Genomic DNA, 16201 nt, shown 5'->3' with positions numbered 1-16201 from the left:
ATCCAGGATCATTCATTCAACTCAATAAGCTTTTGCACCTACTATGCGCAGGTACCATGCTAGGTGCTGGGTAAGCAAAGACAAAAATGAGTTTGCCTTCTAATGGGATGGATTGGCTTTTGCTTCACGGTGTCCTGCCTAGGGAGACAGGCCGGTTATCTCCATTATAAGTGAAACAGGAAGAGAATGGGACAGATCTGACTCATCTAACTTCAGATGGCCAGCCATCTAGCTGTCTTTCTGTTTAAGTAAGGAGTTGACGGAATGGAGACTGAGATGGGGTCAGAAACAGGAAGAATATGCCAGACGGGGGGTTGGACAGAGGGGTTGGGGGAGAGGGAGGAGGAAAGTTCTGAGCACTGGAACTGGGGCTTTGAAAACTAGCCAAGCATTTTTTCCGAGTGGTTAAAATGGAAATGTTTTCCATTGGGATTATTGGTTGGAACAGGAGGACTTCTGAACTGATAAAATGAAAAGGGAGTATATAAGAAGGATCTTTTTGAAAGAGCATAGCAGGATGCAGAAAGGGTTGCTAGGGGGCACTGTAGTACAGAGAACGCCGGGTCTGGAGTCGGGAGGACCCGTCATCCTGAGTTCAAGTCCGACCTCAGACACTTCCTAGCTGTGTGACTCTGGACAAGTCATTTCACTCTGTTTATCTCAGTTCCTCATTTATAAAATATTCTGGGGAAGGAAATGGCTAACTATTCCAATATCTCTGCCAAGAAATTCCCAAATGGGGTCACGGAGAGTCGGACATGAGTGAAAATGACTCAACGACAAACAGGACAAAGTACAAATGCTTACTTAGCCTTGTTTGACCTAAAGTGGCTTTAAAAATGTTGCTGACCCATCAGTAGGAAGTTAGTCATTGGTCAGCATTCTCATTCCCATTCTTTCCCTCAACCATCTTAATCTTTTATTTTCCTTTCCCTCTCTAGCCAGCCCTCATCTATCTCCTCTCCCTTCCAGGCTTTTTCTGTCTTGGAGCCTGTTATCCCAAAAAATTATTATCTGCCTGATTTAGAATTATGAAGCATTAGATTAAATTATTTAACCAATTCTCTTAAACTGAGCTACAGAGGAATTAATTACAGAGGAACTAGTTGGAGTTCACGCTGTTAGATCGTACCAGAACAAAGACTTGAGCGTAGCTTTTCCGAGTCTCTGATCTCAATCTCAATAATCTTTTCACTCAGTTGTAATCATTGCATTACAGATTTAATACCAGAAGGGACCTGAGAGATCATTTTGTCCAGCCCTCTCATTTGGAAACTGAGATCCCAAGAAGGGTCAAATGCCTTGCTCAAGGTCATAGAGGCAATGAATATTCTCAACAGAATTTCAGTCCTCTGTGACTTAAAACTTAATACTCTTCCCCCCTCCTTTTAATTTTTTTCTGATTATATATACACATTAAGTTTTTAATATACATTTCTTTATGAATCACGTTAGGAAAGAAAAATCAGAACAAAAGGAAAAAAACACAAAAGAAAAAACAGAAGAAAAAGGAAAAAAATGAACATAGCATGTGTTGATTTACATTCCATCTCCAAAAACTTAATACTCTTTATTTTAAAAAATGAAAAAAACATATTATAATGCTTTATGAACCTTAAAGTAACATGAAATATATTTTAACTTTAATTTTTTAATAATAACTTTTAATTTTCAAAATACATGCAAAAACAGCTTACAATATTCACCCCTGCAAAACCTTGTGTTCCAAATTTTTCTCGTTTTCCTTCCTTCTACCTTCTTCCCCTAGACAACAAGTATTCCAATATATGTTAAACATGTGTAGTTCTTCTATGGATACTTCCAAAATAGTTATTTTAAAAATATTTTATTGATATATTTTGTTTTTAATATGACCTATATTTCCCCATCCCAGAGAACCAATCCTTAAAACAAGATTTGTTTTTATAAAAAAGGAAGAGAAAAATCATAGTAAAACCAATCAGCACATTCCCTTTGCCCTGGGAAAGAAATCAGACATCATATGCCTTGTTCCTCACCCATGGGCACCCACTTCTTAAATGAATTGCTCTTTCAATCATGATTCAGGACCTTTTCATCCTTCCTTGGACCTGTTTCCTCCTTCTTAGCCTATTCATGATGTCAGGCATTACACTGGCAACTTAACTCATTTCCCTGTTCAATTTCTCTCCACAACCACCAACCATTGTTTGATTTTCCCATTCCCTGTTGAGTCTTGGGTGGCAAATCTCAGTTTTCAGTTCTCAATATTCCCCATCTCAAAATCTTCACTTCTGCCCTACAGAAGTATGAAGAGACAGGGAAACAGAGGTTCAAATCTTGCCTTTAATACTCACTGATTGTGTGATCCTGAGCAAGTCATATAACTTTTATGAATTTCAGTTTTTCATCTGTGCAAGAAGGGCAGTGGATTTGATGGCCTCTAAGGTCCTTTCTACCTCTGAATCTATGAATTAAGCTATTCATAGGATGAGAGGGAAAACCTAAACCTTAACTAGGATTAAGAGGAGTTAGGAAAAAATTTCTGAGAAGATGGGATTTTAGTTGGGACTTAAAGAAACCAGGACCTTGAGAGGAGTGGGGGAGAGTATTACGGACATGGGGGATGACTAGAGAAATCACCAGTTGACATAGGATAGAGGGAGAAGAGAAGAGAGCCAGACAGACCCTGAGGGACACCTGTAGTTAGAGGGCATGATCTAGAGCAGGATCCAGCAAAGGGAAAAGAGGAGTGGTCTGACAGGTAGGAGGAGAACCAGGAGAGAAAAGGTGGTCTCCTGAGAACTGAGAGAAGATCAAGGAAGAGAATGTGATCGCCTATTGTCAAAGGCTGAGAGATCAAGGAGAATGAGGATTGAGAAAAGATCACTGGTTTGGCCATTAAGAGATCATTGATAACTTTGGAGAGAACAGTTTTGGTGGAATGATAAGGTCAAAAGTCAAATCGTTAAAAGAAAGAGAGAGGAAAGTGAGTGGACTAGGCTTTTATTGTTGATGGCTTTTTTGAAGAGTTAGTTACAGAGGGCAAAAGAGATATAGGAAGATATTTACTGGGGATGAAAGGGTCAAACGTGCATGGGCATGTTTGTAGGCAGAGAGCAGTCAGTAGGAGAGAAACTGAAAATAATTTGAAAGAGTTGTGTTTTTCAACAGACTTTCCTGGGATCTCTCAACAAAAGTTAATAATTAGAGCTAAAAAAAGCTTCTGAAATGACCCATCACCCTTATTCCTCCCCCAGACAGAAAGTAGAAGTAGCTGGAAAGGTATCCCCTGACAAACTATCTGCAATAATTCAGTTTCAGTATCAATATTGCAACTGTTCGTGATCCAAATATAGCTCTGGCGACAACAAATACACATCCTTTTTCACTCCAGACTTCCTTTTGGTTTTCTTTCCTTTCCTTTCCTTTTTCTAATGAAATTAACCAAAGCTTGATCTATTTTGTTGGTTTTTTCACAAAACCAACTCTTAGTTTTATTAATTAGTTCAATAGTTTTCTCGATTTCAATTTTATTTTTCCTTTGAGTTTCAGAATTTCTAATTTGGCATTTAATTGGGGTTTTTAAATTTGGTCTTTTTCTAGCTTTTTTTAGTTTCATGTCTCATTATTCTCTTCTTTCTCTATTTTATTCATGTAACTATTTAGAGATATAGAATTTTTTCTAATAATTGCTTTGGCTGCATCCCATAGATTTTGGTATATTGTTTCATTATTGTCATTCTCTTAGATGAAATTATGGTTTCTGTGATTTGTTGGTCCCCTCATTAGAATTAGGTTATTTAATTTCCATTTAGTTTTAAATTTATCTCTCCCTGGTCTTTTATTAAATATGATTTTTATTGCATCATGGTCTGAAAGAGAAGCATTTACTATTTTCTGCTTTTCTGTATTTGATGGCGAGATTTTAATCCTCTAATACATGGTCAAACTGAAGAGGGACAGTTTTCTCCAGAGATCTATTATATCTAGATTTTCTAGGAGTCTATTAACTTCCTTAGTTTCTTTCTTGCTTATTTTGTGGTTAGAATTCTCTAATTCTGAGAAGAGAAGATTAAGGTCCCCCACTAAGATAGTTTTGCTTGGACTTCCCTTTGGTTGTGAGTTCAAATGTAACATTGAAAACACACATTGTATATTGTCGCAAGTGGACTCGAACTTCAACCCCTGCTGGAATGGTTATGAAATCAATGTTTGCTTCTCTTTGCATCTTAGCTCCTGCCTCACATCACCAGGAATTACCTCAAACAAGGATACATGGAAAAGACTGGTCCAAAGGTATGCTTTTGGGTGAAGAGGAAAAAGGGATCCAGTATCATGGAGAAGAGAGGCTTGGGAAATAGTTGGGAGAGGTAGGAGGGTGTTTAGATGAAGAATCCTGGTGAAGTCTGCACTCCTCCTCCCCCAAAAAGCAGTGTTATCTGAACTTTCCAAATCAAAATGAAAAGTTAAGCACTTCCCTTAAATTCAACCTAATTGATAATAGCTAGAATTTAAATAGTCCTTTAAGAATTGCAAAGCACTTTACAAATAGAATCTCATTTTATCCTCACAACAAGTTGGAGACGGGGCTATTATCATCTCCATTTTACAGATGAAGAAACTAAGGCAGGCAGAAGTTAAGTGATTTATCCTAGGTTTATACAGCTAGTATCTTGAGACCAGATTTGACTTCCTAACTCCAGGTTAAGCATATTTAGCTGCTACTCTTCCTTTTTATGCCTTATTCCTGGGCAACCACAAGCAAACAATAAAATCTCCTTAGTGATATCAATCATTCAACAAGTATTTATAAAGCACCTTACTATGAGTCAGATACTATGAGCTGCAAAGACCAAAATGAAATTCTCCCTGCCCTCAAATAGCTTATGTTCAATTTGGGAGGAACAACGTGCACATTATTATGTGCAAAATAAATAGAGGATAATTTTGAAGGAACATGGCTCATATAGAAGCAAAGAAAGAATATATCATCTGTCCCATGCTACTGTTAGAACAGGCCAGTGTCAATGCTTATTTCTAAACAATTAATAACAGGAAGTCCAATGTATTCAGATTTTCTCAGAAAAGTAACCCATAATCGCTCATACTTATATATCCCTTTGTGGCTTGTGTGACACTTTACAATACATTTTCTCGTTTGATTCTTACTGCCTCCCAGTAAAGCTGATGCTCATTCCCATTTTACAGAGAAGGACACTGAGGTTTATTGAGATTAAAGGATTTCCCTTTAGTCACAGAGCTAGCAAGTCAGAAGGAAATAAAATAAACCAAACAAACAAATCAGAGGCAAGATATTTTTATTCCAAGTTCACTTGGTCACACTACCAAATATACATATGCTAGCTATAAAGATCCACTTGTACACATACATGGGTAAGGGCACATCCCTATAGGCTCACACACAGCTCTTTTTCTTTCCTTTGTGCTTGGGGACCCTGTACAGAGAGAATCAGACTGAACAACACAGCCTCCTCAGGCTCCCTTTTGGACTGTTCCCTATGACTCAGAGCCACTCATCATTCCCCAGTCTCACAGCCTACATGTTAGAATGCTGGGGCTGGGTTCTGTTCAAGGCCTAGATTTTTGTTCTCCTCTGCAGTGTCTGGTTTTCTGGGTTTCCCTTTTCTGAGACTTCTTGCCCACAGCCTAAGAAAGGGGGCAATGTCTGTTTCCTGATGAAATGGTTACCTACTCTAGCTTATAGACTGTAATTGAGAGAGAGAGAGAGAGACAGACAGACAGACAGACAGACAGACTTTTCCCTCTAGGAAGGGATGATGGAGATGGTTGTATGATGATAGCTACATTTATTTTTAAATTTTTTTTCAGTCAACAAAATCTGCCTTCTCTCCCTCCTTTCTACCCAGTGAGAAAGAGAGAAAAATAAAATCTGTTTCAAACATGTATAGTTAAGCAAAACAAATTCACACATTACCCAGGTATATCTGCCCTGAGTATATCAACTATCAGTAGGCAAATGGCATGTTTTATTGACTCCTTTGGAGTTATAATTGTGTTCACAAGAGTTGCTAAGTCTTTCAAATTCATTTGTCTTGTAGTATAAATGGTTTTCCTGGTTCTGCTCATCTCTCTCTCCATCAGTTCACACAAGTCCATCCTTGTCATCATTTCTTATAGTTAGAATGGAATCAGGAAGACCTGAGTTCAAATTCTTAGATACTAATTGTGTGACTCTCAGTAAGTCATTTAATCCTGTTTGCCTGCTTCCCATATCTGGAAAATGAGATGGAGAAGGAAATGGCAAACCACTCCAGTATCCTGCCAAGAAATCCCCAAATTGGGTCACAGAAACTCAGACATGTGACTGAACAACAATAGTATTCATATACCATAGGTCAGAGGTCCTCAAACTATGGCCCGCGGGCCAGATACAGCAGCTGAGGACATTTATCCCCCTCACCCAGGGCTATGAAGTTTCTTTATTTAAAGGCCCACAAAACAAAGTTTTTGTTTTTACTGTAGTCCGGCCCTCCAACAGTCTGAGGGACAGTGAACTGGTCCCCTATTTAAAAAGTTTGAGACCCTTGCCATAGGTTATATGAATACTATTATATGACATAGGGTATATAATCACATATATATAATATGAATATTATTATATGACATAGGCTCATTCCCTAATTGATGGAGATATCTTCCCAATTTCCACTTCTTTGCCAATACAAAAGTAGTTGCTTTAAATGCTTTTGTACATCTGGGTTCTTTTCCTCTCTCTTTAATATTTAATAATAATAATAAGACCCTGTGGTGGGAGAGACCCCTGACACCATTCTGTCAGAGGAAGACACATACCCTATGCACCGGGAAGTTACTACTGTACTGAGGAGTCTGGAAGGGAGGGATGCTGTCTTTAGGACTAATAATTCATATTAATGAGATAATAAGATTCCTACTTAATAAAAGTGCCCAAAGACTGGTGCCCTGGGAAGAAAATAAAAACAGGTTCAGGCTTAGTAGGGATATCACTAGGCCAAAAGATGTATGTACAATTTAATAAATTTGGGGGGACATTTTCACATTAGTTTCCAGAAGAATGAACAAATTTATAGCTCTACTAATAATGAATTAATGTACCTACCTTCCCACAGTCCCTCTAACATTGTCATTTTCATTTTTGGTTAAGGAATCCACATTTTCAGAGCCTGAGGAGACTCCTCAGGGAGACAATATGATTGAGGGAGCTGTGGGGTCCCCAACTTGTGGGAAAAAAAGGATAGAAAAGAATGGGGGCCAGCCAGGTGATATAGTAGATAGAGCACTGGCCCTGGAGTTAGAGGGCCTAAGTTCAAATCCAGCTTTGGACACTTGAAACTTATTAGTTCTGTGACCCAGAAAGTCTCTTAACACTGATTGCCTTGAAAAAAAAAAAAAAAAAGAATGAGCATGGCCCATTAATTTAGTGTGGTTTCTCTACAATTTAGTGCGGTTTTCTCTATTTTTAAAAATACCTCCTTTCCTCAAAATGAATGGCCTTTCACCATCTTAGAAAATAAGAGAACAAGACCAGATAAGGGACCCAGAGAAGTAATGTGGGGGAACACCTAGGAGGAGTTTCCCTATTTACCTTCTACCATCATGAATCCAAGGAAAAGTCTTGATAGTAGCAACAGCTTTCTCCTTTATATTTGCATCCCTAATACGAGGTCTCTGACTGCAACTCCATTGCTTTTTCTGCTATATCCATCCCAAAATCATATTGATTGATTAATTGAGGGGGAGATTTTGGGGTAGATATGGCAGAAAAAGCAATGGAGTTGTGGTCAGAGATATGGATTCAAATCTCTTCTCTTCCTGACCCAACTTGAGACATGTCATTTTTTCTCTTAGTGACTCATTTTCCTCATCTGTAAAAATGAGGAGTTAGACTTTGGCCTATAAGGTCCCTTCCAGTTCTAAGTATATGGTCTGATTCTTCCAGAAACAAGGGAGGGATAATCTCTACTGTTTGATTTTCCTGGGAAGTTTTTGGAGGGGAGAAAAGGCATCTACATCCCAGACTTTGGAAACTTCCCATTTACATCCCAGGAAAGTCCCTCATCTGTCTGGGGGAATGACATTCTGCATGGTCTCAGTCCATGTCTGGTTTCTGACCATGTCTGGTAGGTGCCCCATCACCCTTTGGACATGATAAACAAAATTTTCTCCCTCTGTGTCTATCATTGTTTATCTCTCTGTCTCTATGTCTCTCTTTGACTATATATTTGCCTCTGTCTCTTAGCAGAGAGAAGCTTTTAAAAAACGGTGGTTTGCTCTTGACCCACAGGAGAGAAGGCTACTGTATTACAAGAATCCACTGGTAAGAGACAGTTGTGTTGATTCAAAGGGAACCCCGGCCCCAAAGGGAAGTGTGGAATCTAGTGTAGACAATAACTATAATTTACATAGGGAATGCCAGTTTAGTAATGGTCATCAAAACACATCAGGACATTATCTTATTCATTCTCCTCCTTTAGGGTAGAAGTGCTTTTGAATTATCTTAGATCAATGGAAAGCCTCGTCATTGGTTGTTCATTTTAGGGTCAGATATTTCTTCCAGGAAGGGCTTTCTATAACTAACCTCAATCTTTTCTGCTACAGCTTAATGGGCTTGTTTCTTTTTTGTTATTGTTGTCTTTGGAATTAATTGTTCTCTGGTTCAAGGATTCTCAATTTTTTTTCAGTCTTCCAGATCCTTTGGCTTTCAGCAAACATTCTCATTTCCCCTATTCAATATGAAAGGAAATAAATTCTAAACTTTTCCATCTATATGCAGATAAAAATATTGATTTTTCTTAAAGAAAAGTTTACTTGGTACATAAAACATTTATATGGCATCATAAAGTTGTTCTTCCTCTAATCCACAAGTTCCCCCAGTCCCACCAGGTATTCCCTTTCTTTTAAAATAGTTCCCATATTCCCTTGACAATATAGGACAATGTTCAGGTACACTCTGGACATCCTGTACTCCAAGTTGGGAATCCTTGTCCTGGATGCAAAGGATTGATTTTCTGAATCCTCACTTTACCCAGAAACGGAAAACTAACATTTCTTGTTTCCTGGAACAAATCAAAATTCAGAAGAGGGATCTTGGTCTTTGGGACATAAGACCCTGTGGTGGGAGAGACCCCTGACACCATTCTGTCAGAGGAAGACACATACCCTATGCACTGGGAAGTTACTACTGTACTGAGGAGTCTGGAAGGGAGGGATGCCGTCTTTAGGACTAATAATTCATGTTAATGAGATAATAAGATTCCTACTTAATAAAAGTGCCCAAAGACTGGTACCCTGGGAAGAAAATAAAAACAGAAAGTCTCACTTATCCTTCCCTGATTAGGGCTTTGGATTGCACTACTGCTCAACCACATTCTGCTCCCCCCCTCCTCAGCAAAAAACAACATCCGGAAGACCCTTTAATCTTTTGGAAAAAGAGGAAGGGGGAGAATCCTTTTGAGGGACCTCCACAGCAGCTCAGGATGAAGGTGTCTGCTTACTTCCAATCACCTCCCCACCTGATGTTCTCCTTCCAGGATGCATTTGAGCAGGGTCAGGTTTTCATCGGGAGAAAGGAGGATGGATATGAGATCCATGATGAGCTCCCTAAGGGCATCCGGGGGAACCGCTGGAAGGCTGGTATCACCATCGTCACCCCAGAGAGAAGATTTGTCTTTGCCTGTCCCAACGAGAAGGAGCAAAGAGAATGGCTGGAGAGCTTACAGCATGTCCTGGCCCTCCCCATCACTGCCCTCGGTCCTCATGGTAAGACCCACAAAACCCGAGATCTCCACCGAGAGCCAAAAGGGGCCAGCTGATCCAAGCTCCCCATTTTACACGAGGAGAAACTGAGGCCCAGGGAAGTGAAATTCCTGTTTCACAGCTACACAGGCCACAAAATGTTATGTTTGTTTGTTTGTTTGTTTTCCCTTAGACAAATGTAGATGGCAGGATGGTGAATTTCCCTCTCACCACCTGGGTATGTTCCCAGGATGCCAGGACACTGAGCAAGGTCAGGGTCTCTGCTAGCACTGCTATTCCCACAGGGGATGGGTCCCACCCTTCGAAGGGATGCCATCACCACCGACTTGAAGCTGTCTGGAAGGACCCTCTTCCCCAATCCACCAAATCCCTGGTAAAGGGAAAACTCAGCCCTTTTCTCATGAGAAAAATGTGGGCCTAGTTGCCAAATTATTTATTATTAGTTGGGGCCCTGCACCCGCTGGGCCACCTCTGGGACTTTTCAGAGCACAGGAAGGGAAGCTTATTTTTAGTCTCAGCTCTTTTCTGTTCCTGTCAGCAGCTCCCTTCCCCCGCTGAGCCCTTCTCTTCCTCTCCATGAAACGTGAACAATTTTTCCTCTTTTTCTATCTGGCCACTGGACTAGATCTTAATATTAAGACTCCCAATAACTCTCTCCTTCTCTCTCTTTCTCTCATTCTCGTTCCTTCCTTTCTCTTTCATTTCCTATCCTCTCTTTCTCTTCCTTCCTCCTTTTCCTTCTTTCCTCCCTCCCTCCCTTTTTCTTTCTTTCTTTCTTGTTTCTTTTTTCTTTTCCTTCCTTCCTTCCTTCCTTCCTTCCTTTCTTTCTTTCTTTCTTTCTTTCTTTCTTTCTTTCTTTCTTTCTTTCTTTCTTTCTTTCTCTCTTTCTTTCTCTCTTCCTCTCTTTCTTCCTTCCTTCCTTCCTTCCTTCCTTCCTTCCTTCCTTCCTTTCTTTCTTTCTTTCTTTCTTTCTTTCTTTCTTTCTTTCTTTCTTTCTCTCTTTCTTCCTTTCTCTCTTTCTTCCTTTTTTCCTTTCTCTCTTTCTTTCTTTTTTCTTTCTTTTTCCTTCCTTCCTTCCTTCCTTCCTTCCTTTCTCTCTTTCTCTCTTTTTTCTTTCTTTCTCTCTTTCTCTCTTTTTTCTTTCTTTCTTTCTCTCTTTCTCTCTTTTTCTCTCTTTCTCTCTTTTTTCTCTCTTTCTTTCTTTCTTCCTCTTTCTCTTTCTCTCTTTTTTTCCTTCCTTCCTTCCTTCCTTCCTTCCTTCCTTCTTTCCTTCCTTCCTTCCTTCCTTCCTTCCTTCCTTCCTTCTTTCTTCCACAAGTCATTTCACAGGTCAAATTCCAGCCCAAACAGCAGAAGGGAGGGTTAACTTAAGGGTGGACATGAGTGTGGAAAAAGTAATCCAATAATTTTCATAAGAAAAAAGAATCAAGTTGTCTCTTTTTACAGATGTGGATACAAATTCTTCACTTGGACGCATTTCCCTCTGAGCCTCCATTTCCTCCCTTCTAACACAGTTGGGGGAGGGGGTGTGGGGTTGGGATTGTGTTATTTCAAAGCTGCCTGCTCGTTCTAAATTTTATGAGGGAAAAACCACATCTTAGAGAATCCCAGAACAGGAAGCGACCCGGAGGTGGGCTCTGGGTCACCCCTCCCCCCCAAGCTCCCCAACCACAGGCAGGACCCTGTGAAACCATCCCAGAAGGGTGAGAACTACTTTTGTGTTTAGAAACACTAAAGGAAAAAAATCTGCTCACCTCCTTCCCCATCCCCCAGTCCTCCCCTTAGTGTCTTGCAATCTTTGTGGACAGGAAATCCTTTTTTAGGTCTAACTTAAGTCCCTCTAGTAGTTCCAAAAGCTCAGAAGTTCCTCTTCCAACCCCTTTATAACCTGATTCAAAGTCTGGGCGCCCCCAGACCTACAGGCTCCTCCTTCTGCGGGGGCCGAAGGAGAAGTCAGGCCTAGAAAAAGCAGGCTTTGTAAGTGACTCCACAGGGCCCTCTGGAGGCGACTGTCAAGTTCACCACAGGCAGCGAACTTAGCCTGAATGAAACCAAAAAATTGCAGCCCTCAGAGCAAAGGGGGCTTTGACCTCAGATGGGGGATGGGAAGTGGGGAAGGAGTTTTCTGGAGTAAGGGTAGCAGATAAAACTTATTTTTCTTTTTCTTTTTTTCCTTTATCTCTTTTTTATTTACTTTCTTCCTTTTTTTTGCCCTCTTTGCTTCTTTGTTTTCTTCCTTTATTCCTTCTCTCTCCTCTTTCTATCTTCCTCTTTTTTCTCTCTCCCTTACCCTCTTTTCCTCTCTCCTCTTAAGCTCTTTTTTCTCTCTCTTTCTCCTCTCTCTGTTTGTTCATTTCCCTTTCTCCCTCTCTTTCTTTCTCCCTTCATTTCTCCCTCCTTCTTTTTCTTCTTTCTTCCTTCCTTTTTGCTTTCTTTCTTTCTTTTCTCCTTCCCTCCTTTCCTCCCTCCCTCCCTCTTGACCTCCTTCCCTCCTTCCTGCCTTCCTTCCTCCCTCCCTCCCTCCCTCTCCTCTCACTCTCTTTCTGTTTCCCTTCATCTACCTCTCTTTTTCACTTGCTCTTTCCTTTCTCACTAGTGTTGCTCTGCTTTGTCACAATAATTTCTATATAATATTCCCATCATTCTTTCTTTTCCTTCTGTTGCAGCCACAGCAGCTACTGGACAGAGGTGACGAGGACTTGGCTGACCTGCTCAATTCTCACCACGCCTAACTTCAACTTGGGGCTGTCAGGTCCTCATTTTGCTTCAGGAAGGAGAAGTTCACTCTTGAGGCATGACCTCTGTCTCTAGCAGGAAGGACTAGCAAAAAACAAACTGTGGTCAGTGCTTTTCTTGTGTCTCAGACATTGCTCTAGATGGAAATTGGGCAAGACAAAAGTAAAGATGGCTGACAATGGCACGTTAAAACCAATTCATGAACAAATCAAGACTCACTTTTGGTCCTCTGAGGTGAAGAATGAACAGTAACAGCAGCACATGGCAATTGAACTTGCCTCCCATCAGTTTCCTTTGGGTCTCTCCCTACCATTCTTCTGCTTGGTTCCTGTAAATCCCAGTAGAGACTGAGCAAAAGCTCTCTTCCCTTTAGCAATCAAACAGTGGAAGCATAAGGGCAATAAGAATAACCCAGTCCAGCAATGACCACAGCATCCTGGCAGGAAACCAGAGAACAGCGCCTTCTCTCCCACCTTGCAGGACAGCAGCTTCTCTCCATGGTGCCCGAAACTCTCTGTTCCTTCTGCCCCAGACAAAATCAGAAGCTTGTTGGGCCTGCTTAAAGACCTGCAGGAAACTTGAAGGATCCCTCTTGACATCTACAGGGCTCCATTATCCTGGGCAGAAGGGAATTTCATCCATTTCTATTCTTCTCTTTCTCCTGAAAGCATATTTATTGAGCCAATATTTGCATATACCATTGGGCTATGGAGAATACTGTACAGAATAAATAGATCATTGGATTACAGAATAAATTGGATTATAGAATAAGTTGGATATCATGCAGAAAAATTTTGAGGGCACAGCTTACTTGGTACCATTAAGGCACAGAAGAAGTGATGCTAAGGGAGTGGAACACTTGCTTATTACAGAGAATCTAGATTTCGAATCTATAAAAAAAAATCAAGAATAGATATAATCTCATTGTCTTCTGCAGGCACACTTTAAAATGGTTTTACCTCCCTCACACACAAACTAATTGACATCAGTGGTGGTGGTGTTCAGGGGATTTCAAAGCTGAGATCAGAGGAAATCTAATACCTACTTGAAGTACAACAGATAGAAGTATAAATAGGATGGGGAGATGGGGTTTCCCCTTGGGTTACCAAAATTTAGAGGGTGTTAGTTGCACTTGAAGTTCTTCAAGAGGTAAAAAAAAAAACTAGTTTTAGCATATAGTTAGTGAGATTAATTAGTTAAAATAGGAAGCCACTAGATCACATTTCCCCCACCATGAGGTATAAGATTTTTTGTGATCTCAGCCTTGAAATCCCCATGTTCACTAGGTGAGAATCTTCTCCTCTCCTGCCTTAAACTGACTCCCTAGCAACCGTTCAAATTGATCATCTTGAGGCTGAGTTTCTGTTTCTCCAGAGTATGTACACATTCCCCTTCCCCTTCCACTGAATTTATCTTAAACAGATGGATTTAGGTTGAATTTTCTGCTGCTTCCCCCAAATGCAAAAAAAAAAAAAAAAAAAAGCCCAAAATGGGCTCTGAGTGAGCTCATACCACTTGTCAATGGACAAGTGGTTTGTAGGTGTAATGAAAACCTGAGTGCACTTTACTCCTCAGAGGCCAGGAGATTCTGGGAGACTAGATCATGTTCTCTATAGTATTGAATGCCACTATTGCCAAGATTCCTTCCCATTGCAGGCTTCTTAGCTTTGGAAGTGAAGGAAGGAAAAGACTCGGAACCCTAGAGGATGCTGGAAAATGCTTTCTCAAAGAACAGGGTCACTTTTTCATTTTTGTCTTTCAGTAACTGCCATTGGGGTGGGGTGAGCCATGTATGGCCCCATGTACTATTATCTACTGCTTTTGTTCACATAGAAAGACACTCAATAAATATTTATTGAATTAAAAATCAGGGTCCTGAGAATTAAATAAAGCAAACTAAGTAAACTATCTTATTTAATCTAATGCATAATGGGTCACCTTTTGCAAAGCTTGTAAGGTTCTAGGTTTTAAGATGACCCTAGTAGTCATCTCTTATAATTCAGAAGCTGATCCAGCATCACATAGGTAATGGTGGGGAAGAAGGAGCTGGGATACAAACCCAGTTTTCATGATCCCTAACCCATCACACTATCTCTTTAAAGTATTGCACGTTAACTGGGAACCATTATTTAATGTAGCATCATGGGAAACATGGTGGGGGAGCAGCTCTCAAACACCTCCAAAAGCAAATAGAAAATCCCCTACTTGTTGTTAAAAGACTTTCATAACTTCCTGCCATCTTTCCAGTCTTATACTTTATTCTCTAACTTGTCCTCTATGACCTTGAATGCTATTCCTCAAAGTGGACCCTCCATCTCTCAGCTTTGGATATTTTGACTGGCTGTGTTCCTCATGCTTGGAATACTCTCCTTCCTGACCTCTCCCTCCCAGCTTCTCCAGCTTCCTGCAAGTCTCAGCAAATGTCCCCCTTTCCTTCAGAAGCCTTTACTGATTTCCCTTAATTTTAATACTTCACTTTATTGATTATTTTCAGTTTATCTTGTTTATAACTTGTTTTCAAGCAGCTAGATGGCATGTTGGATAGAGTATTGGTCCCCAAATCAGGAGGATCTGAGGTAAAAATCTGGCCTCAGGCACTTAACACTTACTAGCTGGGCAAGTCACTTAACCCCAATTGCATCAACAAAGAAAAAGAAAAAAATAACTTGTTTGCACCTTGTTATGTGCATGTTGTCTTCCCCATGAGATTGAACTCCTTGAGAAGAAACCGTCTTTTCCATTTCTTTGTATCCAGAGAGCTTAACATAGTGCCTGACATGCAATAGGCACTTAATACATATTTGGTGACTGACCAGGGCAGGGAAAGATAGCTGTCACAAAGAAATCAGTATTTTTAAAGCTGAAAGGGAATACAGATTTTCTCATACAAACCTTTAATTTGAGAGAGAAGGAAATAATAGGAATGTTTCTCTGATTTGTTAAGCCTCCATTTTATTGTTGAAAAAACAAGTTCAGAGAGGTGAATGGACACTTTGTGAATATCAGAGCCAGTTTTTATTACTACAAAGCCAGTGGACTTTCCATGATTCCGTAGAGCCTGCTTAGTAGGTTAGAAATAATAATATTGGAGTTGGGCAATTTTTTTCCCTTTATTTCCTAGAATTAGTCCAGAGCAGCTCCTAGGTCTTTCTAACTAGACCTGGAAAGTACAGAGTGGGGGAGTGATTTTTCTAGTCACACAATTAGTGAATTAAAGATCTTGGATCACAACCTGTTTTTTTAAATCCTGGGCCAAACTCTTTCTACTATACCACAGGTTCTTTGTGGTTGTGTGTGTGTGTGTGTGTGTGTGTATGGATGTTACGGATCTGTTTGGCTATCTGGTACACCTGTGAACCTGTTCTCAGAATCATCTTTTTAAATGCATGAAAAATATATACACTTACTAAAGAAACCAATTATATTAAAATAGATATGTATCATTCTTCCCATTAGGAACCTTTTAAACTGAATTCCAAAAAAGCCATATGAAGGGACCATAGAAATCAATTTTTCCAATCTCATTTTACAAATAAGGAAACTGAGGCCGAGAAAGATGAAATATTTTATTCCGGTGACTTTCCTAAGTAGTTAGAGGATAAGGGGCAGAAATGTGATTTAAAATCCATCTTCCTGACCTAGATTACAACAACAAAATATCTTCACTTAAAATCATTGTATTTCACGTTCTGAAGAGATTTAAGGT

General features: G+C 40.0%; 1 protein-coding gene across 2 annotated transcripts in view; it reads left to right on the top strand.

The window, feature by feature from the left end:
* ADAP2 (ArfGAP with dual PH domains 2) overlaps positions 1 to 13977 on the top strand; it is a 33860-nt gene extending 19883 nt beyond the window's left edge. Inside the window, exons 8-11 of one of the 2 annotated variants that reach the window (XM_031967630.1) lie at positions 4216 to 4278; positions 8246 to 8320; positions 9534 to 9762; positions 12426 to 13977. In XM_031967630.1, the coding sequence (XP_031823490.1) occupies positions 4216 to 4278; positions 8246 to 8320; positions 9534 to 9762; positions 12426 to 12451 (393 nt within the window). In that variant the 3' untranslated portion in view covers positions 12452 to 13977. Of the gene's footprint in view, positions 1 to 4215; positions 4279 to 8242; positions 8321 to 9533; positions 9763 to 12425 lie in introns of both variants that reach the window. The other variant, XM_031967628.1, reaches the window with a different exon arrangement.
* The last annotated feature ends 2224 nt before the right edge of the window (positions 13978 to 16201 follow it).

Source organism: Sarcophilus harrisii, chromosome 4 (assembly GCF_902635505.1).
Source record: "Sarcophilus harrisii chromosome 4, mSarHar1.11, whole genome shotgun sequence".
NCBI lineage: Eukaryota > Metazoa > Chordata > Mammalia > Dasyuromorphia > Dasyuridae > Sarcophilus > Sarcophilus harrisii.
Note: the sequence above shows the minus strand (reverse complement) of the source record. Positions and strands in the feature narration are given on the sequence as shown.